The following is a 24216-nucleotide window of genomic DNA, read 5'->3' as shown; positions in this document are numbered from 1 at the left end:
TCAGGAGCACCCCATCATATCTCTACTGTGGGCCCAGAGCAGCCAGGTGTCGTGCAATACAGCCAGGTGCTGTCTCTTCAATGTACTTTTGTTTAGAACACGGCTTTTGCTGCATCATCACTCCCGCTGTTGCAGCTCAGTTCTACAGTTTGGATTAGAGTAGCCAGAGACATTAGCAGTAGGGATAGACCGATATGGTTTTTCAGTGCCGATACCAATATTTTGGTCACAACGCATCGGCCGATATGGGCCGATATTTTGTACATTTAAAGTTTTGAAAAATAAAGACATTTTTTAAAACAAATCTGGTACTGAACATGTTAATTTTTGTTTAATGCTTAATGGCTGGTTTGCTGGCACCCTGTAGTGGATGGCTGGCTGGCACCCTGTGGCGAATGGCTGGCACCTTGTGGTGGGTGGCTGGCTGGTACAGGGGCTGTGGCTGGCTGGCTGGTACAGGGCCTGTGGGTGGCTAGCTGGTACAGTGCCTGTGGCTGGCTGGTACAGGGCCTGTGGGTGCTTAACTGTCTGGCACCCTGTGGTGGGTGGCTGGCTGGCTGGCACCCTGTGGTGGGTGGCTGGCTGGCACCCTCTGGTGGGTGGGTGGGTGGCTGGCACAGGGGCTGTGGGTGGCTGGCTGGCTGGTACAGGGCCTGTGGGTGGCTGGCTGGCTGGCTGGTACAGGGCCTGTTGCTGGCTGGCTGGTACAGGGCCTGTGGCTGGCTGGCTGGTACAGGGCCTGTGGCTGGCTGGTACAGGGCCTATGGGTGGCTGGCTGGTACAGGTCCTGTGGGTGGCTGGCTGGCTGGTACAGGGCCTGTGGGTGGGTGGCTGGCTGGTACAGGGCCTGTGACTGGCTGGCTGGTACAGGGCCTGTGGGTGGCTGGTACAGAGCCTGTTGGTGGCTGGCGGGCTCGCTGGTACAGTGCCTGTGGCTGGCTGGTACAGGGCCTGTGGGTGGCTGGCTGGTACAGAGCCTGTTGGTGGCTGGCTGGCTGGCTTGCTGGTACAGTGCCTGTGGCTGGCTGGTACAGGGCCTGTGGATGTGGGTGGCTGGCTGGCATCGGGCTGCTGTGGGTGGGTGTATGGCTGTGATACACTCCTGCGAGACTAGTTCCGACTCCAGACGAGGCTGTCCAAGGCGAATGACGTCACAAAAATATCGGCAATATCAGCAAGTTCCGGGGCCGATACCGATATATCGGGGAAAGTGCATATCGGCCGTCTATATATCGGCCTTGCCGATAATCGGTCTATCTCTAATTAGCAGGTCCTCATTTGCTGTTCGGAGTTTGTAGTTCTTCAAGTTCTGGGTATCCAATGTACCCAGTGGTGGGATTCAAAAATTTTAGTAACCAGTTCCAGCAGAATTCAATGCACAGTGACCAGCGTGCCCCCTTTCAATGCACAGTGACCAGCGTGCCCCCCTTTCAATGCATAGTGACCAGCGTGCCCCCCTTTCAATGCATAGTGACCAGCGTGCTCCCCTTTCAATGCACAGTGACCAGCGTGCCCCCTTTCAATGCACAGTGACCAGCATGCCCCCTTTCAATGCACAGTGACCAGCGTGCCCCCCTTTCAATGCACAGTGACCAGCGTGCCCCCCTTTCAATGCAGAGAGACCAGCGTGCCCCCCTTTCAAAGCACAGTGACCAGTGTGCCCCCCTTTCAATGCACAGTGACCAGCATGCCCCCTTTCAATGCAGAGAGACCAGCATGCCCCCTTTCAATGCACAGTGACCAGCGTGCCCCCTTTCAATGCACAGTGACCAGCGTGCCCCCCTTTCAATGCACAGTGACCAGCGTGCCCCCTTTAATGCAGAATGACCAGCGTGCCCCCTTTCAATGTACAGTGACCAGCGTGCCCCCCTTTCAATGCACAGTGACCAGCGTGCCCCCTTTCAATGCACAGAGACCAGCGTGTCCCCTTTAAATGCAGAGATCATCGTGCTCGTGCCCCCTTTCAATGCAGAGACCAGCGTGCGGCGTGCCCCCTTCAATGCAGAGATCATCTTTCGTGTCCCCCTCAATGCAGAGATCATCATTCATGCCCCCTTTCAATGCAGAGATCAGCGTGCGGCGTCACGGCGTGCCCCCTTCAATGCAGAGAGAGACTACCATGCTGCGTGCCCCCTTCAATGCAGAGATCATCATTCATGCCCCTTTCAATGCAGAGACCACCATGCTGTGTGCCCCCTTTCAATGCAGAGACCAGGCCAGCGTGCTGCGTGCGTGCCCCCTTCAATGTAGACATCATCGTGCGTGCCCCCTTCAATGCAGAGTGAAAAGCGTGCCAACTTGCCAAGCCCCCAGACCAGGCCAGCGTGCGTGCCCCCTTCAATGCAGACATCATCGTGCCCCCTTCAATGCAGAGTGAACAGCGTGCCAACTTGCCAAGCCCCCAGACCAGTGACTGTCACTTACCTGTTGTAGACTTGTAGGCAGCGGCTTCTGCTCTTCAGTCCTCGCATCTCCTCGAGTCCTCCCGCGTCCCGCCTCCTCCTGGCCAATGGCATTGGCCGAGGAGAAGGAGGATCCGTGTGACAATAGCGAATTTTCATTCGCTACTGTCACACAATGGGTGGGCTTGGGGCGCACACTGCTCTGCGCCCTGGATCCACCCTTTCCTTTCCTACTAGAGCCAATAGGCGGGGAGTCAGGGACTGTCTGGGAGGCGGCGGCCTGCAGGAGAAATGGATGACTTCACTGGTTGCTAGACACTAAGCGGCTCTAGCCTAGCAACCAGTGACTGTGTGTGGGCTCCGGCCACCTCCCTGCAGAGAGACAGCGCCGACAGGGGAGGGAGCAGCAGAGCGGTCATCAGCATGGTCAAACTCAAATGGTTCTGCGAACTTGCAAAAAGATAGTAACCGGTTCTATGGAACCGGTGCAAACCTGCTGAATCCCACCACTGCATGTACCCCAATAAATCCAAGTTCATCGTTCACCAAAAAAACACAAAACCCCCTAGGCTGTTTCTTGAGCCATTTGGAGAGAGTGGAAAATTCATTTTTCACCAGCCACAAGTTAGCATGGCCAGTGGCACATTCAAAAAGCAATACAGCCCGTGTTAGCACAATACTGCCCTCTTCTCTTCTGAAAGTTAATAATTACTCTCTGTGCTACCCCAGCTCCTGCGTGGGGGGAAAAGGCCCGAAATCCAGCTGCTCTTACGGGGGTAGAACTAGAGTTGTATTGTATTTACTACAAAGAAGTGCAGTGCAGAACCCCTGACATTGCATTGCTACCTCTGGTGCACATGCATGCTGGAACTTATAGTCCCACTCTTTTGCTAAGGGCCAGGTCACACCATAGAAACGAAGTCCGGATGCGTTCCAGATGCTTTTCTGCATGCATGTTTTTTTATGCGTTTTGGTGCGTTTTTTATGCATTTTCAGTGCGTTTTTGATTCACCCCCCCCCCCTCTTTTTTTCTTAACCTTAAATAAGGACCTGTGTGTTCCAGTATGTTTTTGGTGCGTTTAGGTGCATTCCAATGTGTTTTTGATACGTTTTACAGCGTTCCAGTACAGCCCAGTGCAGTAAAAAGGCAGCATGTTCTATTTTTTTTTTTTTTTTCTGGAACTGACCACACTGATATGAACTATGCCATTGAAAACCACACAACCTACTATCCAATGCGTTTTTGATGCAGAAAAAAAAATGCACTGGACTGCATGTGGTGTGAACTGACCCTTAGGCCTTGTTTCCAAAACTGGATTTTTGTTTGTGACTCCAATACTTCATATTCTTGATGTGTCCCTGCTGTATCATGTATTTGTATGAAAAAGTATCCTGTTCTCTTTGTATTGCCTCCTTTGTGTGAAATTCCTGGTGTTCCTGACAGTCCCTCTGCTTTCCTAATAAAAACTGACCCCACTAAGTGGGAGAGCACACCATGGTCAGTTCTCTAGCTGTGCTGGGAACTCAGCCTGCTCTCCTCTAATGGTCAGACTTGTCCTGACACGCTCGCTGCATAGCCATTCACTGGGAAGCTTAGTGTACTGCTGTTTCTCCTTCCCACAGCTCGCTCTTATGCAACTGAGAACAGAGGGAATGTGATCACTTATAAAAAAAGGGGAAAAAAGATATTTAAATTTTTTGTTTTTATAGCTATACAAAAATGTTTTGTCTTTCATTTCCATTTTAAACTGAAAGGTTTGTCTTACAAGGTGATCATTTACAATCACTTTAAGGGAACCTGTCAGAAACAAAATATTGGAGCTGTCATTGATGACTTACTTGTAAAGGGGCAAGTTACAGGGGTGTCATAGTCCCCCCCCCCCCCCTGTTTACTGCTTAGCCACTCACTTACTTGGAACAAGCATGTAGCCAGTGAAATCTCAGTTGTAACACACATACTTGGTGCTTAGATTGTAAGCTCTAACGAGCAGGGCTGTCCAATTCCTCCTGTATTGAACTGTATTGTCTTCCCTCGTATTGTTAAGCGCTGCGCAAACTGTTGGCACTATATAAATCCTGTATAATGATAGTAAAAAAAAAAAAGAAGAGATATGGATAATCAGCAAATCAACTGTGCAATTATATTATATGATATGATATTATATGATATGATATGATATTATATATTAGATATTACACTGCTTCCTAGCTCAAGTATATGAACACACAGAGATCATACAGAACTCTGGCGCCATCTCCTGGAGAGCTGTAATACTGCACTAATTCATTCTAGGTGGTTTGCAGACAGTTAGTATAATACAACTGTGCCTGCTTTGTTATTTTGAAGGCAAATGATTTTGGAAGAAGTGTTCATCTATAAGTAAAGTCTGCTTCTAACCACAGCTGGCTTCTGTGGCCCAAAGGTGGGAATCTAGGCTATCACTTACCGCATGCTGAAAATGCCATTTCAAGTGTTATTATCAGATGTGGTCATGATGGGCGATTCTTCTACGTAAGAAAAATGCTATTTCCCCCTGGAAAAAGTTTGGGGCATTATTAAACAAAAAGGTCAGCGCAGGATTTTACTGTTCATTTTAAAGAGACCTGTCACCAAACACAGGAACAATTTTTTTTTCATAATTAAAAATCATTATTCGAATTGCTTGTTTTTACTTTCCATAAACAATTGTCTACTTACTTACAAAGTTCCAATGAACTTACTAGAAGATTTGACTACAAGTCCCTAGTATAGCCCCCTCCCTCCTTGCACATCACTGCATCTCTCCTCTTCTGAAAGTGCCTAATTACTGTCTGTGCTGACCCAGCTCCTGCTCTCTGCACCTACCTACATAACTTTTTATGTAGCTGCCAGTGGAAGGGGAATACTTTAGAGCAAGGTTGAGAGAGAGAGCAAGGGTCTCCAAACTACTGCCAGTGGGCCACTTCCAGCCCGCTACAAGATTTTATCAGCCCCACAGATAGGGTCAGTGGCATGTCCCCAATGGTTACAGTTTGAGGATTATTGAGGATTGAGGCTGCATATAGTTATGGGTTTGACCCCTCCAGTCTCCATCACAGGGTCCCCGTGCTCCACTGTCATCTTCCCTGTCCTTGGTTTCCAAACCACCGGTGTACTAGCAATGTAGTGTAAGGGGAGGTTTCAGGAGACTGTTGTAAGAGGGACTCTGATGGGAACATTGATGTAGTTGGGACTCTGATAGGGACATTGACATGAGGGGGGTTATGATGGGAACCGTGATATAAGGGGGGACTCTGATGGGGACCCCGATACAAGCAGGGACTCTAGAGGGTACCCTAAAGCAAGGAGGGGGCTCTGATAGGGACTCTGATGGGAAATTTTATGTAAAGGAAACTCTGATGGGAAAAAAGTAGTGCACCTTTGGCTGCTTTTGGCATTCCTTGCACATTGGACAAATATTTGCAGACTGGTATCCAACTTTTCAGCTAGTGATCAGCTTTCAGGTTAAAGTGATCAGCGGCTGTATAGGTTTTTATAAACTTTTATGACACTTCCCCCTCCCCCAGCAGCGCCTGTCACCATTCCCAAGCTCTCCCAATGGCAATAAAATTGAATTAAAAAAAAAAATGCAAAAAGTGTACAAAAATACAACTAAATAAAATATATTCCAAGTCGCAGTAAAATCACGGCAAAATGTTGCTGCGATCATCGTGCAACAAAAATGTGCGGAAAAAACAGCAAAACCTGCGTGAAAAAATCTCTCCAAGCTCAAAGAGGTGCACAAGCTTCTTTTGCATGACAAACACACCTATTATAGGGCAGCCCAGTGAAATGAAAGAGCTGCCCTATGTGCGACATGGGGAAATGCGTGCAATCGCTTCTCGGCCTTTTGGCTAAGATCAAGTGTAGTATCTGTTCTTATCAGTGTTGGAATGGAACCGGAAGGTTAGTATCGGTGGTGGCCGAAGTTAACCGGGGCGCTCTGGGCGTAACTGGAGGACCGGAGTAGGCCAAACCAGAGAAAGCCGGATGGTTCCAATGCCTTCCTGATTTGAATGGGTCCGACCCTATCAGTTTGAAGGGAGCAAAGGGAGCAAGAAAGCTGGGAAAAGACGGTTAGTATTGCTCCTGGATGTAATTGGGGAGGAATTGGGATGGCGGTGGGAGGGCCTTTCCTCCTGGGTTGAATCTGGCCTTGCAAAAGGCTTGTCCCCAGTTGAAGGCAGGCTCTCTCTAAGCTGTCCACGTTCCAAACCTCCTGGTAGGTAAGGGCTACACTCGGTCTGGCCATTGGGCCGGGGTAGAAAAAGCCCGTAGTGTATGTGCCCCTGGGGTGGCAGCCCAGGGGTGCCTTAATTCTCACTGGTGAGGGGCAGCTCGCCTTGAGTTTTTCGGCACCATGGTCACTGCACCTACACACTTTTTTAAGCACCTGCCTCTTGGGCAAGGCCTTTTGGCTTCGACCAGAGGAATTTTTATTCCGGCCGGAAGGCCTGCCCTTGTATTTTCACAAGGGCACTAATTCACTTCTCCACTTCCCCTTCCCCACCTTTTTGTTTGTGTGTTTTCTTTGTAGTTTGTCACTTTCTATCACCTTTTTTTCACTGCACGACTTGGAGGATGTGGGTCCTCGGGCCCTGCCTTGAGTCTTGGGACGGGGTGGATATGGCCTTTTGGCTTAGTTCGCCCTCTCTCATGGGGTCTCCTTTCGGGGGAGCCCCACTTAGTACTCGGTGGGGGCTGTTTCGGCAGTCCCCCTGAAGAACGGGGTCGGTCTGGTTTTGGCCAGACAGACCATGAGTACCTTAAATCCCTGTCAGGAGTCTTGCGCCCCGGGGGATCGAGGTTCGGGTCCTACCTCTTCGGAGGGAAGACCATTTATGTTCTCACACCCTGTGCACTTTTTGTGTTCCTCACGTTTGTGTGTGTGCACTTTTTTATGCACCGGGTGGAGTCTTTTGAGTGTGTTTCACACGCTACGGGCTTAAAAAAAAAAAAAAAAAAAAAAAAGGGGAAATGCGTGCAAATCAGCCCAAAAAAGCGGGAATGCAAAATGTAAATGGGACTTCAAGGATTTTAAAGCACACGTGTGGTATTTATTTACTCAGCACAGCATCAACTTTTATATGTTAACAAAAAAATGGGTATAATATTGTGTTTGTGTGCACTGAAATTCATGACTAGGGGATTAAAGATGATTTGTCCCCATTCTGCTGTGACCATCACTCTCCTCCATTTATAAATAACCACATGACCACAGGTTGGAGTTATAAATAACCACATGACCACAGGTTGGAGTTAAATGGCCATAGCAGCCTTTTATTAACAAGCTGTATACATAAGGTAAATAACACGTTAGGCTTCTTTCACACGGTCCGCCTCCGCAGGCGGATCCGTGTTGCTCAGCGGGGATCGATCCGCGATCCCCGCTGAGCCGGGCGGATGACAGCTCCGTCTCCGCTTGCAGAGCGGAGAGGGAGGTGTCTCAGCACCCGCTGCCCTCTATGGGGGATCGGAGGAGAGCGGACCGCTTGTCCGCTCTCATCAGATCTGCTCCGCTCCGATTACTGAACGGATGGAAAAATAGGGTTTCCATCCGTCCAGATTTCAGCACAGGATCGGATGCGGATGGCAGCGGGTGTCAGCGGAGGTGACCTCCGCTGACACCCGCTGCCCCATAGAGCTGCATGGAGGATCCGATCAGATCCGCCTAAAAAACTGACAGGCGGATCTGATCGGACCGCCCGTGTGAAAGAGCCCTTAAACTCAGTTTTTTACTGGAGCCTCAAGGTCCCGGTAGGCATCAAAGAAGGAGGTACCTGCGTCCGACTTAATTAGGCCTCCAGCCGCCACAGCACCGACTCAGAGACAACCAGTCGCAGGTACCAACATACCAATTACTGGGAGCCGTACCTTAGACAGGTCCCTACCAAGTATAAGTTTGCACCATCAGGGAGCCGTACCTTAGACAGGTCCCTACCAAGTATAAGTTTGCACCATCTGGGAGCCGTACCTCAGACGGGTCCCTACCAAGTATAAGTTTGCACCATACTAACCTACCAGGACCTTGTACCCCGCTCGCTGCCATGACAAAGAACCACCCCAAAAGGATAAAGCCTCTGTTAAAACAAAAACCAAAAACAAGGGCTAGTGACCGCAAAACCAAATGTCAGAAAAAACAAAAATAATACAAGAAAATGGGAGGGAGGGTGGGAAATATTCTCCAATGCAGCTTTCCTCTGACTGAAGACTTCCTGAGGCCCCTAGCTTGACCTCTCCCTGTAGCTCCACCCCTTCCTGGCCAAAACACCAATTAAAACTGGGCTGAAAACCCCTCCTTGTCCCAAACCCCTTTAACCCCTGTCATTCCGGCCCTCCGTCCATGTCTCTTTTCTCCTTTACTCCGGGCCTCTCTTTAAAGCTGAGTTCCGGCCACAAAATTGATAAAATCGATTTTGGGCCATCCGCTTGCTAAGGGGAACCTGAAAAAGAAATGAATACTGGCAATTTTTTTTTTGGTCACTTACCTTATTATAGAAGAAAATATACTCACCTTCCTTCCACTTCCTCCCTCTGCGGCCGCGGCCTGCGCCGTCACTTCCGGTTTGCGATGATTCCTGGGAGCTGAACGTCATCGCTCCCAGGAATCAATGCGCCTGCACCGGCCCAGCTCGTCACTTCCAGTGCAGGCACGGCATTCACTGCTAAACAGCTTCTGGGCATGACACACACACACACACATACATACATACATACACACACATACATACATACACACACATACACACACACACACATACACACACACACATACATACACACAGGGTGACCAGCTTCCGTGTCAGGGTGACCGACAGGTGGTGCTGTGGAGCAGAGGAGCAGAGCAGAGCGCGGGATCAGTGGCTGCGTGCGAGTGAGAGGAGCGGGTGTGTGACCGACCGCATGTGAGTGTGGGATTAACCCCCCCAGTAGAGCGGCGGCAAGCGGTGCTAGAACCCCCCCAGAAGTATAAGCGGGCGGCGAGTGGGTCGGTAACCCCTCCTCCCTTGTTGCGGGTGGCGAGCGGTGCAGTAAACCCCCCCACTTTTGCAGCGGCGGCGAGCGGTGCGGTAACCCCCCCCCCAAACAGAGAGGGAGAAGAGGAGCCTAACAGAGCAAAGGCTGACCGGGAAGTGACAGAGGGAGGCGGGTGCAGAGAGAAAGACTGACCGACTGAGGAAGGAATCGCCGTCAGGAACTGCAAGTGACAGACTTAAAGGGACACACACTAGGTAAGTAAGACTGGTGACTGGTGGCTGAGATTGAACACTGACTGAGGGTGTAGTGTAGTACCTGAGTATCTGTGAGTACCTATTACTACCTGAGTGCCTGTGAGTACCTATTACTACCTGAGTGCCTTGTGTGACTGACCGGGCTGTGCGTCTGTGAGTGTTGTGCGACTGTGAGTGTTGTGCGACTGTGAGTGTTGTGCGACTGACCGGGCTGTGCGACCGCGAGTGTTGTGCGACTGACCGGGCTGTGCGACTGTGAGTGTTGTGCGACTCTGAGTGTTGTGCGACTAACCAGGCTGTGCGACTGGGAGTGTTGTGCGACTGTGAGTGTTGTGCGGCTGACCAGGCTGTGAGACTGTGAGTGTTGTGCCACTGACCCCGGGCTGTGAGACTGTGAGTGTTGTGCCACTGACCCCGGGCTGTGCGACTGTGAGTGTTGTGGGACTGTGAGTGTTGTGCAACTGACCGGGCGGTGCGACTGTGAGTGTTGTGCGACTGTGAGTGTTGTGCGACTGACCGGGCTGTGAGACTGGGAGTGTTGTGCGACTGAGAGTGTTGTGCGACTGACCGGGCTGTGAGACTAAGTGTTGTGCGTCTGACCGGGCTGTGCGTCTGTGAGTGTTGTGCGACTGACCGGGCTGTGCAACTGTGAGTGTTGTGGGACTGACCGGGCGGTGTGACTGTGAGTGTTGTGCGACTGTGAGTGTTGTGCGACTGACCAGGCTGTGCGATTGTGAGTGTTGTGCAACTGTGAGTGTCAAGTGAGTGTAGCGCAGTACCAGAGGGTGAGAAGGTAGAGTTAGGAAGCCAGGAAACAGCCACACAGGATAGACTAAAATGACTGAATCCCCATTAGATTAGATTAGATTAGTAGGTAAAATGCCCGACGGGTGTGGAGATGCGATTCGGTGTACATCTTGTGATATGTATGCGTTCCTCGATCATGCGATTGAGGGCGAGTACAAATGCGCAAAATGTAAGCACGTTGCTTCCCTGGAAGCTCAGGTCCTGAATCTAGGGAAGCAGCTGGCAACACTGAGCCGAATGTCCATGCAGAAGGAGAGCCGGGATAGTACCCGACAGAAGCAGGCAGGGGCCTGCACAGAGGTGGGCGGAGTATTGGAGGTGCAGGCATCAGAGCAGAGTAGAGGGGTGACAGTTTGGAGGGGTAGAAGCAGTGGCGGAGCCAGAGGGTTAGCTGGGGTGGCAATTGCCACCCCAAACGACGTCCTTGCCACCCCTGTTGCCACCCAGATCTTGGGTGGGTGCATGGCAGCGGAGGAATCACAGGGGATCGCCGTACTATGAGAGCTCAGAGCTGCGAAGCGGAGGGACTCGGGAGGCGGATGGAGAGCTGGTAGGCAGAGGGAGGGAGGACTCGAACCTCAAATACCCATTGGCTGGAAAGGCAGCAGGAGGCGGTGCAGCCTAAATCTTACAGGCTGCACCGCCTCCTGCTACTTACACAGCCAATGGGTGCATCGGAAGCGCTGTCTGTCTGTCAATCACATGCCTTAATCTTCATCCCCGATTCCCGCGGTCTTCCTGTCTTGGTGTGGGATGGATGGAATGGATCAGCTCTGAACGGAGAGTTCCTGGGCAGCCTGCAGTGACTGAGGTGAGGGACAGTACTTTTGCCCAAGTAGTAGAAGTGCCTGCCCAGGCTACCCTGTTCCTGTACCAGTCTATGCTGCTCCTTACCAAAAATGTTTCCCCCTTTAATAAGTCATTGTAATCATGTCACCCATATTCTTGCCCTTTTACCAGGGTGAAAGACAAGTACCCTAACACCTGTGCATTATTAGTGTCAGCTTACTGTCAGTCACCCTGTTTAAAAGGACAGGAATATGGGTGGCATTACAATGATTTATTAAAGGGGGCAAAATTATTTATAATAATTCTCCTAAATCCTGCTTTCTTTTTTTTTTAGCAGAGTGGCAGATTTTTATGGGGCTAATAAGCCACAACAGCAAGCCAAGTGTTTGGCTTATGGTTGTGGCATGGTCCCATTTACCTGGATAGCCAAATTTCACATAGGCTTAACATAAACCATCGCAGCTGTGGCACATGTAGAGGGGTTCTAGCTGTGATCTAGACTTCGAGTTGCCTGTTTTTACCATCCCCTGACCGCTCAGAAAAAAGTCTTAAATGGGCAAAATTATCTGAAAAAACTGACCCTTTAACTACTTCAGCTCCCCCTTAATGACCAGACCATTTTCTGCGATACGGCACTGCATAGCTTTAACTGACAATTGTGAGGTTGTGCGACTCTGTACCCAAATACAACTTATTATTATTGACCACCCAAAATAATACCTTGCCACCCCTTTGCCACCCCTGTTTTAAAAGTCTAGCTCCGCCGCTGGGTAGAAGGGAACAAGGCAAGGAGGCCGATCCTGGGCCGTAGCACCCCAATAGATACGCCCTGTTGCGTGATGTTGGGGAAACCAGTCAGGGACCAGCATTGCTGGAGTAGAGCGACACCCCTAGCTGCCAGGGGAAGAACTCCTCCAGTGAGGCCGGGAGAAAGGGAAAGGAAAGACAGGTGCTTGTGGTAGGGGACTCAATCATTAGAAGGACAGACAAGGCAATCTGTCACAAAGACCGTGAGCGCCGAACAGTCTGTTGTTTACCGGGGCGCTCGGGTTCGGCACATCGCGGATCGGGTGGACAGATTACTGGGTGGGGCTGGGGAAGACCCAGCTGTCATGGTACACGTGGGTACCAATGACATAGGCAGAGGAAGCTGGAGAGTCCTAAACGATTTCAGGGACTTAGGAGCTAAGTTGAGGACTAGGACCTCCAAGGTAGTATTTTCAGAAATACTACCTGTACCTAGAGCCACACCAGAGAGGCAGCGGGAGATTAGAGAAGTTAACAAGTGGCTGAGGAGCTGGTGTAGTAAGGAGGGTTTCGGGTTCCTGGAGAACTGGGCCGACTTCTCAGTCGGCCACCTGCTCTTTGGTAGGGACCGATTGCACCTAAATGGGGTGGGTGCAGCCGTACTGAGTGAGAAGATGGCCATAAAGTTAGAGGGGCTTTTAATCTAGGTGATGGGGGGGAGGAGGGTACAGATGTAGAATTAGCCAATGGAAAGCAAGATTCAGAGGGCACAAATGGGGACATTAGCGGTAGGGTGTTCAGAGCTCCTAAACCCAGGGTGGGTATGGGAAAAATCTCAAGAGCAGCCTAAAAACATCAAATGAGGATATATGTAACCAGTCAAAATTAAGAGTTTTATATACCAATGCCAGAAGCCTGGCCAACAAGATGGGTGAGCTGGAGCTGCTGATGTTTGAGGAGGACTTAGATTTTGTGGGGATAACAGAGACTTGGTTTGACAGCTCTCATGACTGGATGGCGACCATTCAGGGGTATTCCCTTTATCGCAGAGATAGAGAAGGTAAAAAAGGGGGAGGGGTATATCTGTATATTAAGAACAGTGTACAGGTAAATATGAGGGATGATATTAATAATGGAGCTATGGACGAGGTAGAATCCCTATGGGTAGAACTTCAAAGGGAAGGCACTGTGGGGAAGGTAATATTGGGCGTATGTTATAGGTCCCCCAACCAGAGGGAGGAGGGTGAGGCGGACCTCCTTTTACAGATAGGATTGGCAGCAAGGATGGGAAATGTCATTGTAATGGGGGACTTTAATTATCCAGATATAGACTGGGCAGAAGGAACCGCGCATCCATCCAAGGCTTGGCAGTTCCTAAATGTTTTGCAGGACAATTTCATGGGTCAGATGTGAATGCACCGACAAGAAACAATGCGGTACTTGACCTACTGATTACCAACAATACAGACCTACTCACGGATATAGAAATGCGGGGCAATCTAGGAAACAGTGACCATAGGTCAATTAGTTTCAGTATGAATCATAGTAATAGGAAACATAAGGGTAATATAAGAACACTGAATTTCAAAAGAGTCAATTTCCCAAAACTGCGCTCTCTGCTAGAAAATATCAAATGGGATAGAACCCTGGGAACAAAGAACTCGGAGGAAAAATGGGAATGCTTCAAAAGCATATTTAACAAAGGGATTGGCCAGTGCATTCCAAAGGGAAATAAATTTAAAAGAGCAAAACTAAACCCTGGGTGGCTAAACTCCAACATAAAAATGCATATTAACGCTAAAGAAAAGGCCCGTTAAAAAATACAAGACTGAGGGGTCATTGGCAGCAATCAAGCATTACAAAGAGTGTAATAAGAAATGTAAAGACGAAATCAAGGCGGCTAAAATAGAACACGAGAGACATATAGCGGAAGAGAGTAAAGAACCCCAAAAAAGTATATAAACAGTAAGAAAGCGAGGCGAGAACACATTGGCCCCATAAAAAACGACAAAGGAGATTTGGCCACAGAGGACAGGGAAAAGGCGGAAGTGTTAAATAATTTCTTCTCTTCAGTCTTCACACAAGAATTGGGGGGCTACACTAACCCAGCTTGTAAGGCCAAACTAAATAACACACCTCAGGAAATACCGCTATGGCTAACAGAAGATAGACTTAGAACTAAACTAGAGAAACTTAACATAAATAAATCACCGGGACCGGATGGCTTGCACCTGAGGGTTCTTAAAGAGCTCAGCCAGGTGATTGCCAGACCATTATTCTTGATCTTTAAGGATAGTTTACAGACGGTATGGTGCCAGCTGATTGGAAAAAAGCCATTAGCCATTAAAAAAAAGCCATTAGCTGTATATCCCGGGTAACTATAGGCCGGTCAGCCCAACATCAGTAGTCTGCAAGATTTTGGAGGGGATGTTAAGGGACCACATACAAGACTTTTGTCATGAAAATGGTATTATTAGTAGTAATCAGCATGGATTCATGAAAAATCGGTCTTGCCAAACCAATCTATTAACCTTCTATGATGAAGTGAGCTGCCACCTAGATAAAGGAAGGCCTGTGGATGTGGTGTATCTGGACTTTGCGAAGGCCTTTGACACCGTTCCCCACAAACGTTTACTGTTCAAACTAAGGAAGGTAGGTATGGACCATAAGGTGAGTACCTAGAGAACTGGCTCCAGGGGAGAGTGCAAAGGGTGGTGATTAATGGGAAGTACTCGGATTGGGCGGGTATGGAAAGTGGGGTCCCCCAGGGTTCTGTCCTGGGACCAATCCTATTTATTCATAAATGATCTAGAGGAGGGGATATCTAGTACAATCTCAGTATTTGCAGGTGATACTAAACTAGGCATGCCAATATCTTCTGGGCAGGATGTGGAAACCTTACAAGCGGACCTGAACAAAATAATGGGGTGGGCAACTACATGGCAGATGAGGTTTAATGTTGAAAAATGTAAAGTAATGCACTTGGGTGCCAGAAACCAGAAAGCAAGCTACTCACTAGGGGGGGGAAACCTCTGGGTGAGTCTAGGATGGAAAAGGACCTGGGGGTACTGGTAGACAACAGGCTTGGCAGTGGCATGCAATGCCAAGCTGCTGCAAGCAAAGCCAACAGAATACTGGGATGCATAAAAAAGGGGATTCACTCCAGAAATAAAGAGATTATTCTCCCACTCTACAAGACTCTGATCTGGCCACATCTGGAGTATGCTGTCCCGTTCTGGGCACCGGTCCTCAGGAAGGATGTGCTGGAACTGGAGAGAGTCCAGAGAAGGGCAACAAAAATAATTAGGGGAATGGAGGACATCAGCTATGAGGAAAGACTACAAGCATCGAACTTATTCTCTCTGGAGAAGAGACGATTGAGGGGGGATATGATATCAATGTACAAATACTGTACTGGCGACCCTAGCATAAGGAACAATCTTTTCAGAGAATGGGAATACAATAAGAAACAGGGCTACTCACTAAAACTAGAGGAAAGGCGGTTTTACCTTAAAATACGTAGGGGGTTCTTCACTGTAAGAGCAGTAAGGATGTGGAATTCTCTTCCACTAGCAGTCGTATCAGCAGGGAGCATCAATAGTTTCAAAAAACTATTAGATGGGCACCTTAAAGACCACAACATACAGGGGTATACAATGTACGGTTAACAGCAAACACACTCACATCATAGGTTGAACTGGATGGACTGATGTCTTTTTTCAACCTCACAAACTATGTAACTATGTAATTTACCAACCCCTTCCTTTTCTGAATAGAGTCAGGGATTGGTACTGATCACTGTGTTCATTCGTAACTGTAGTATAGTAAACTGTGCTTATGTAGCGCCCCCCTGTTACCGTAAACATAGCTCCCAACTGTCCCTTAATTCGAGGGACTATCCCTGATTTCGAACAAAGTCCCTCTGTCCCTCCTTCCTCCTCATTTGTGCCTCATTTTGATCTGACCTATGTAGTTGTATATAAAGTGCACTTTTTATCTTACAAAAAGTGTTTCCCATTGCTAAACCTTTTATCCAATTTCTACATTTCTGCATTTGTAAATTCTAAAAGCCAATATAAAGGAAAAGTACGGGTTAAAAAAAAAAGTATTTGTGGGTTTACCTAATCATATTTTTGGTAGAATTCACCTTTAATGGGGTGGGCAGGGGGTGTGTCCTATGCCTACATACGTTTGCTAATAGGTGTCCCTCATTCCTATCTCAAAAAGTTGTGAGGTATGCCTTCAAGGCAGGATAACACCTCCAGACGTAGGGAGCGAGCTTACATTTACAGGGCTGAGTCCATGGCTATAATGGGGAATTTTGAACAGAAATTGAATGCCAGTCACTTTTGGTCTTTTCAAAGTTTTAATGTTGAACTGAAAAGGAGGTACTTGAAAGAGGTAGAAGGAGTGAGGGTTAAGGGTCTCAGATACCACAAAAGATCACTTACAGACTCCTCAGATCCAGAACAAAGTCCAGCTTCACAGCGTTGTAACCTTTAAGCCAAACTGGCAACACTGCAAGCATGTCTTCAGATTCTGGTGCGTCCTCCAAACGAGTCACCAGGCCTTTCTGGGAGACCAGACTTCATCCTCTCCAGCAAGGGGCCTCCCCTGGATCTTCTCACCTTGGCTCGGCTTCCTCCACGCCAGGCAGGACAGCCGCAGGGCCACCTTAGCGTACCTAGGCCCCCTAAGCACAGAGCTCACTCCAGCAGCACCGCTTTAGGCCTTAGCCTAAGGCAAGCGAACAAGCACATGGACTGTCCCAAATATATATCCTTCTCCATCATGCACCAGTGGCCATGAACCTCCTACTGGGCTGGCTGAAGGAAATATAAATATTCATTAGAGGGGGTTATTTTTGATCCTTTATAGAGCAGAATAGTATTTGTAAATGTATATCTATTGGACAGTGTTCTCTGTTTTTCCAGGCTGGTTGCTAGGAAAAGATCCAGAGATCAAGCTGTTGGTCCAAAGCGTTTTATCCGACGCGTTTCGGCTACAAGGTAGCCTTTTTCAAGGATTTTAGGGTGTCACCAGTTCTGTGGAGATAATAGTAGGTATTATTGGTTTTTACTGTACGTTTTTACACAATAACATTTCTAGTGTTATTAGTTCGATATATACATACTTTTTGGTCTATTCATGTAAAGCCTCTTTTTGTCTGAGCGGACACACAGCAGGAACCACTGTGGTGCAACCTAGAGGGTATATATATATATATATATATATATATATATATACACACATTATATATTTTGTATTCAGTAGATTTGAATAGTTTTTTGTGAGGAGTTTTGAGGAGTTTTGAAGATATGACAACTTACTGTGAGGTTGTCTTTCAATTCTGGGTGTTCTTGTGTATGATCCTATTCTTGTAGTGAATGGATCTGTGGGTACATATATTGTATATAAATATTCATAACTCAGCCTGTTTGTGAAATCTCATGCTGTGGCCTATAGTACCAGTGACACCTACTGGCAACAGTGAGAAATGCACAACCCAACTGAGCTTAGGGAAAGCCCCAATACAAACTGTGCAATCAGTCTGAGCTGCCTACAGCCCAGCCCAAAACTACATTTACATAGTAGCCCCAGTTTAGGACCCCTGCAGCACTGCTGGTTTCCATCCTCCCCTCTACCATCGGCTTCTACAGGGGATTCTTTCAGGATGGAATGCAGGTGAAATTGTCAGTAAATATGTTATTTACCGACCCCTTTCCCTTTTCAGAGGGGCAATGCTGTAGCACTCTGCAGTGATTGGGGACAATGCTGTGGCGCGCTGCAATGATTGGGGGCAATGCTGTGGCGCTCTGCATTGATTGGGGGCAATGCTGTGGCACTCTGCAATGATTGGGGGCAATGCTGTGGCGCTCTGCATTGATTGGGGGCATGCTGTGGCACTCTGCATTGATTGGGGGGCCTGTTGTGGCACTCTGCATTGATTGGGGGGCCTGTTGTGGCACTCTGCATTGATTGGGGGCAATGCTGTGACACTCTGCAATGATTGGGGGCATGCTGTGGCACTCTGCAATGATTGGGGGGCATGCTGTGGCACTCTGCATTGATTGGGGGCATGCTGTGGCACTCTGCATTGATTGGGGGCATGCTGTGGCACTCTGCATTGATGGGGGCATGCTGTGGCACTCTGCATTGATTGAGGGGCACGCTGTGGCGCTCTGCATTGATTGGGGGCACGCTGTGGCACTCTGCATTGTTTGGGGGCACGCTGTGGCACTCTGCATTGATTGGGGGCACGCTGTGGCACTCTGCAATGATTGGGGGCATGCTGTGGTGCTCTGCATTGATTGGGGGCATGCTGTGGCACTCTGCAATGATTGGGGGGCATGCTGTGGCACTCTGCATTGATTGGGGGGCACGCTGTGGCGCTCTGCATTGATTGGGGGGGCATGCTGTGGCACTCTGCATTGATTGGGGGCACGCTGTGGCACTCTGCATTGATTGGTGGGCATACTGTGGCATTCTGCATTGATTGGGGGGCATGCTGTGGCATTCTGCATTGATTGGGGGGCATGCTGTGGCACTCTGCATTGATTGGGGGCACGCTGTGGCACTCTGCATTGATGGGGGCATGCTGTGGCACTCTGCATTGATAGGGGCACGCTGTGGCGCTCTGCATTGATTGGGGGCACGCTGTGGCACTCTGCATTGATTGGGGGCACGCTGGTCACTCATTTTTCTGTTTGCGCCCCCCCCCCCCCCCAAAAAAAATTCTGAGCACCAGCCGCCACTGGTTGTAAACCTTGTAAATAAAAAAAAAACCTGAAAGACAAAGGCATAATGAGCTTGTTCATTATGAAATACCTACCTTAGGCTCCATACACACAGGGCTTCATAAAAACGTGCTCCAAAGCTGTTTACTTGACGCCGGGAAACAGCAGCTCCAAAAACGTCCAGTGTGCATGAGGCCTTAGAATGAAGCTCCCGCAGTGCAGCAGTGCCGCCGGCCTTGGAACCTCTTTTTATGTAGCACCCTCCTAGGTAGGTGCTAGTGTAGCTGTATATAGTTTTTAGCTTCTCTGCTTAACATGGAGACAGCCAGGTAAATCTTGGAGCTGTCTGATTAACAGAGAGCTGTGATTGTTGGATATAACCTGCCCAGTGTGCTCTGATGCTGCTTATCCTTGCTTGTGTAGCAGGTTTTTCAGGCCTGTGGCCTGATGTGGGTTTGCCAATGTTACCGGTTACCTCTCCAGCCCATGTGAGCTGCGACCCTGGGTGTGAGAACTGAGACATGGACCACTCCGGCATCTTTGTTTTGTGGTTTTTATTGTAGAAAAGGGGATGGGAGAAGGGAATGAGTGGGATACTCCTTTAGGCTTAACTAATTACACTTGGGACTTAATCCTAGAAAAATGCCCGTTGGCGCTTCCTTGACGCCAGCTGACGCCAGCCAAAGCTCACTAACTCTGAGAACACTCTGTAGCTTGATAGAAGTGCTGGATCCTCGACAATAAGTCCAGAAGACCCAAGACTGTGAATTGTAGAATTACTGACACTGCCGCACTGCAAAGTCACTGAATGCTCCCATCCTGCCTTGCACTCGCTTGAGGTAGTACGTTGTAGGATTCTCTAAAGCTGCACCTGTTAACTGACACACTCTGTACAATTCAGGGCCCAACTGCAGGTGCCCCCTTTTAACCTTGGATTATTCTGGGTTCACTGACTATGTACCCCCCTCTGTACCTTCAGGGTCCTCAACCTGGGTACCCCCTTTCAGCTAGCTGGCACTGGATCCCAGAACCTCTTCCGGAGTGGTCCCCTCTAACTCTGGCAGACCCCAGGGGCAATCCTCAGTACTCACGACCTGTGTAGGCTTTGCTGTGACTGGATCCCTCTCTCGCTCCGCAGGCTCTCGGCACACCGGATCCCCCTCAGCTCAGCTCAGCACTCTCTGGATTCTCTGGATCCCCAAGACATCCACCTTCCTCAGACAGGAGGAGAGACAGCCGCACTCTCCTTCCTGGGACTCTGCTCCTGCCAAAGACACCCTGTCACGCACTTCCCCCAAACTTATACCCACTCCCAGAATCCCTTGCAGCATAATCTGCCTTCTGGGGTAGTTACAAGCTGGGATGTGTCCCCTGATTGGGCTTCCCACACTGACCTTTGAGAAGCCTCTCACAGGAGCCAGTGGGGATACTTCTCCCCTCAGCACGCACATCTGGAAGCCCTGACACCCTACCTAACAAATCACAGCCCTGCTGTTAGGCAGACAACGCCCACTATACATTTAACTAGCACCTACCTGTAGGGTGCTACACCTGATATTTCACAATGATCCAATAGTGATACAATGTATTGGACAGTGGGAGAAAACCTTTCAGATGAGAGCAGGGGATATCTGTAAAGCCCTGACCAATAGGCATGGGAGGGGCCCCCGGTGCATTCTGGGTGACTGTACTTATATCTGGGAGCACATGTGGCTCCTGGTCTTCGGCTAGATAGCTGGGTCCAGTTGGGGAGGGGGCTGCTGCCTCTCCCCAGCAAAGGCTGTCATGCGGCCTCAGGTGGTCGACCTGAGGGGCTGAAACCCAGGGAAACTTTTGAGTGCTGACCCAGGGAGGTTGTCCATGGATCTCATCTGGTATCACAGAGGAAGGTGACCTGCCACCAGGGCCTTGTGAGTACAGACTCCTCTCAAGGGATCCTAGAGACTGTTGCTGATAAAATCCCCTCTTGGTGCTAGAAAGTCAGTGGGCCGAGTGTAAGCTAAAAGGGGATACTTGATAGTGTCCTGAAGATACAGAGTTCACTGAGTCTGCTGCTAACACAAGTAAAGAGCTTATTCTTTCCATACAAGTGCTCTATGGTTCAGCAGAAGATCTGTTATTCAGTTCCACTAAGTGAGACCAAGTGAAAGTTGTCCTGTATATAGTTGAATTTGGAGTATCCCACTAATCCCTTCTCCTATCCAAGTTCTCCAAATAAAACACCAAAAACAAATTCCCTAGACTGGTCATTGGAGATAATGAGCAGAAGAGTAACGGTGCACCTGGCAGCAGGGCTGTGGAGTCGGAGGAAATTTTGGGTACCTGGAGTCGGAGTAGGCAAACAATGCACCGACTCCGACTCCTACTAAATTTAGATTGGAATTAAAATGAAAAAAAGCAAGTTTAAATGTCCCAATTCACAAAAAGTTATAATTAATGACTTAGTATAAGGAAACTTATAATTGAGGAGGCCAAATGTAAAAAGGAAGAACTACAGAAAGTTCTGAAAGGACGTTTTGTCTTCCTTAAAATGGATGCATCCACACGTCACAGAGTCAATTATTTTGCTATTAATGTTAGATTTGTGTATGAAAATAACAAAACAATAACACGGACCCTTGGATTAAGGGCTCTTTCAGACAATCCGCTCCGTCGGCAGACTCCGGTTATCTCAACGGGGGATCGATCTGCCGATCCCCCGCTGAGCAGGAGAATGACAGCTGTTCTCCGCGCTGTGTGTCGAGACACAGCTGTCAGAGCCCCATATATCTCTATGGGGGAATTGGATGGGAACGGACCATTGGTCCATTCTCATCCGATCCCATCTGATCCGATCCTCTGGACGGATGGAAAATAGGGTTTCCATCCTTCCAGATTTGACGGATCGGATCGGGTGTCAGCGGACATGTCTCCGCTGACATCCGATGCCCCATAGAGATGCATGGGGTGACCGTTCAGATCCGCCAAAAAAACTGACAGGCAGATCTGAACAGTCCGCCTGTGTGAAAAGGGCCTTAAGGACACTCAGGCAAATCACACCAGTGATTACCTTCAGATGTTAGTGGAGGGTGTTCTAGAAGATTTTGAAATTACAAAGGAACAGATTTTATGTGTTGTGACAGATAACGCTTCTAACATGTTGAGCACAATTGAGAAGATGAACGCAGATGAAGAAGGTAACAAACAGATATTAGAATTAGAGGAAGAGAGCTCTGCAAGTATTGGAGAAAGTTTAGAAACTGAAGAGAGTGCTGACATTTTTTTAGACAACTTTGTTGAAGAAGCATTGAAGCTTGCTACTATTCATCATATGCGATGTGCTGTTCATACACTGCAACTTGCCATAAGATGGATTAAAAGATCGCCATGCAGCTACACTAATTGGCAAATTACGGCAAGTAACTGTTGCAGCCAGGGCCGACAAAACAGATGCAATTTTGAAAAGATGTGCAGGAAAAGGAGCCATTTTGGATCAAACCACTCGCTGGGGAAGCACTTATTTAATGGTGAAGCGTTTGCTTGAACTTAAAGACTTCATAGAAGAAATGGACAATGAAAATCTTGCATTAACTGAAAGCCAGTGGACACAAACAAAAGAGCTGGAGAACCTTCTTTCTCACCCCTTCACTGTCACCAAGAGGTTGCAATGTGACAATCTAACCCCGGGTAAATTCCTCTTGGAATGGAAGAGCCTGTTATATCGCCTGAACAAAAATGAAGGGTTAATAGCTGAGGGCATTGCATCTTCAATGATGAAAAGAGTCTTTTGCTGGAAAATGAAATCTTGTTAGCGCTTATTTATGTCCCAATGAGCCGACTTTTGTTGAACAGTGAACAGACTGCTACTGGGAAAAAGGCCCTCTATGATGTAGCAGTTCGCATGAAGGGATTACGACCTGAAAAACCTCCACAGGATGAAGTTCTTTTAAGCAATAGTGGTAACTCAGGATCATCTTCTTTAAATAAAGAATTAGACTTTGATTCCTTCTTAGACAAAATGGAAGTTGCTAAAGGAAAGCGACGTCGCATAAGCGTTACAGAACCAGTAAATGTCCAAATAAAAAAATTCCAACAGGAGTTTTATAAAGCACTAAAAGAAGTTGAAAAGTATGATCGCTCATCAAAACTTACTGTTGAAGAAGCCATCCTTGTTTATCCAGAGATCGTTAGTGATGTGGCCAGAATAGTTACTGCAATGCCACCCACCCAAGTCAGTGTCGAAAGATTATTTTCAGCCCTAAAAATAATAAAGTCTGACTTAAGAGCCTCTATGAAAGAGGACCTGGCAGAGGCAATTCTCTTCCTTAGAACTCTGCATTGAATTGATTTGCGTTTGCTAAGCCTATAACTACATTTCAAGATTAATATAAACCATTTCTAGGTTTTACAGATTTTGTTTTTGGTTCATATAGATAAGCTTTGTTTTTGTTCTAAAACAACCCAATAATGTGGTATTTTTGAACTGGTAAAGTTCCTGTTCCTGATGTTTATGCCTGCTGCTACTATCCAGCCACTTGATTAATTAATAAAAAAAAAATTAATAAAACTTTGTTGTTTTCATTGTGTTTGTCTTTTGCTTAAACTGTTCAATACAGTAGACTGTTGGCTTCCCAGCCAGTAGTCGTGTGGTAATGACATGTATGTTGCCTTTCTTTCCTTCAAGGAATGTATAAAATACATTCGCATATTAATACAGAGGAGTCGGAGTCGGGGAGTCGGAAGTGCAAAAAACTGAGGAGTCGGAGTCGGAACATTTATCTCCCGACTCCACAGCCCTGCCTGGCAGTGTGTGAAAAGGCCTGGCATCTGGCTACAGGGTAATCAGAGGGAGACCCGAGATAGCTCAATACTCAGCAGTCCCTACGGGGGTAGTGCTACATCTGTATACTGCAGACAGCGTGTTCAAAGAGATTGGAAATTGAAGACTCTCAATGGTGAGCAATGTGAGATTTACTATTTACGTCCCTGTCTGTTGCTTCTGGTATTAAGACCCCATGTGCACTTTCTGTATGTCAAAGCATTGCATAAACCAGACCTATCATACCAGGCCTTGGTAGTACATATAACAGGGTGACTTCGTATCTCTTTCTATTTCTTCCTTTTTTCTCATAGGATGCACCTGGGCAGTATGAGCAGTGAAAGCTCCAACATCTGTTTCCTGCATGTCTTCCTGCATTCTGCAAACAGGAAGCCGAAAACTGGGCAGGTGGTGAGGACAGATTGCTCTCTGACATGCTGGGATCAGAGCGGGAGAAAGTGCAGAGCGAACTGAAGGATAAGTGACAGAAGCAATACAGTGCAGTGCAGGAGTTATACAGAGTAACACACCGACTGTGCAGGGGAAGGCAGGGTTTGACATAGAGGCATTGTACAGAGTGCAGGAGTACACTGTACAGGGTAAGGCAGGACCAGACATAGAAGCAGAGTGCAGAGTGCAGGAGTACACTGTACAGGAAAAGGCAAGACCAGACATAGAAGCAGAG

General features: G+C 48.2%; 1 protein-coding gene and 1 pseudogene across 2 annotated transcripts in view; one reads left to right on the top strand and one right to left on the bottom strand.

The window, feature by feature from the left end:
* Window positions 1–16524, bottom strand: part of ACP5 (acid phosphatase 5, tartrate resistant) — a gene marked incomplete at its 5' end in the record, with an annotated part of 87117 nt that extends 70593 nt beyond the window's left edge. Inside the window, one exon of the mRNA XM_082253729.1 lies at window positions 16448–16524. Coding sequence (XP_082109855.1) covers window positions 16448–16524 — 77 coding nt within the window. The remainder of the gene's footprint in view (window positions 1–16447) is intronic.
* Window positions 16525–19048: 2524 nt separating this feature from the next.
* Window positions 19049–23167, top strand: LOC309552817 (annotated as a pseudogene). Its single transcript has 3 exons — window positions 19049–19062; window positions 21179–21362; window positions 21753–23167. The product of its transcript is annotated as an uncharacterized misc_RNA (transcript).
* Window positions 23168–24216: the final 1049 nt, after the last annotated feature.

The sequence above is a fragment of the Pelophylax lessonae genome (genome assembly GCF_965119305.1).
Source record: "Pelophylax lessonae genome assembly, chromosome: 4".
In the NCBI taxonomy this organism is placed as follows: domain Eukaryota; kingdom Metazoa; phylum Chordata; class Amphibia; order Anura; family Ranidae; genus Pelophylax; species Pelophylax lessonae.
Note: the sequence above shows the minus strand (reverse complement) of the source record. Positions and strands in the feature narration are given on the sequence as shown.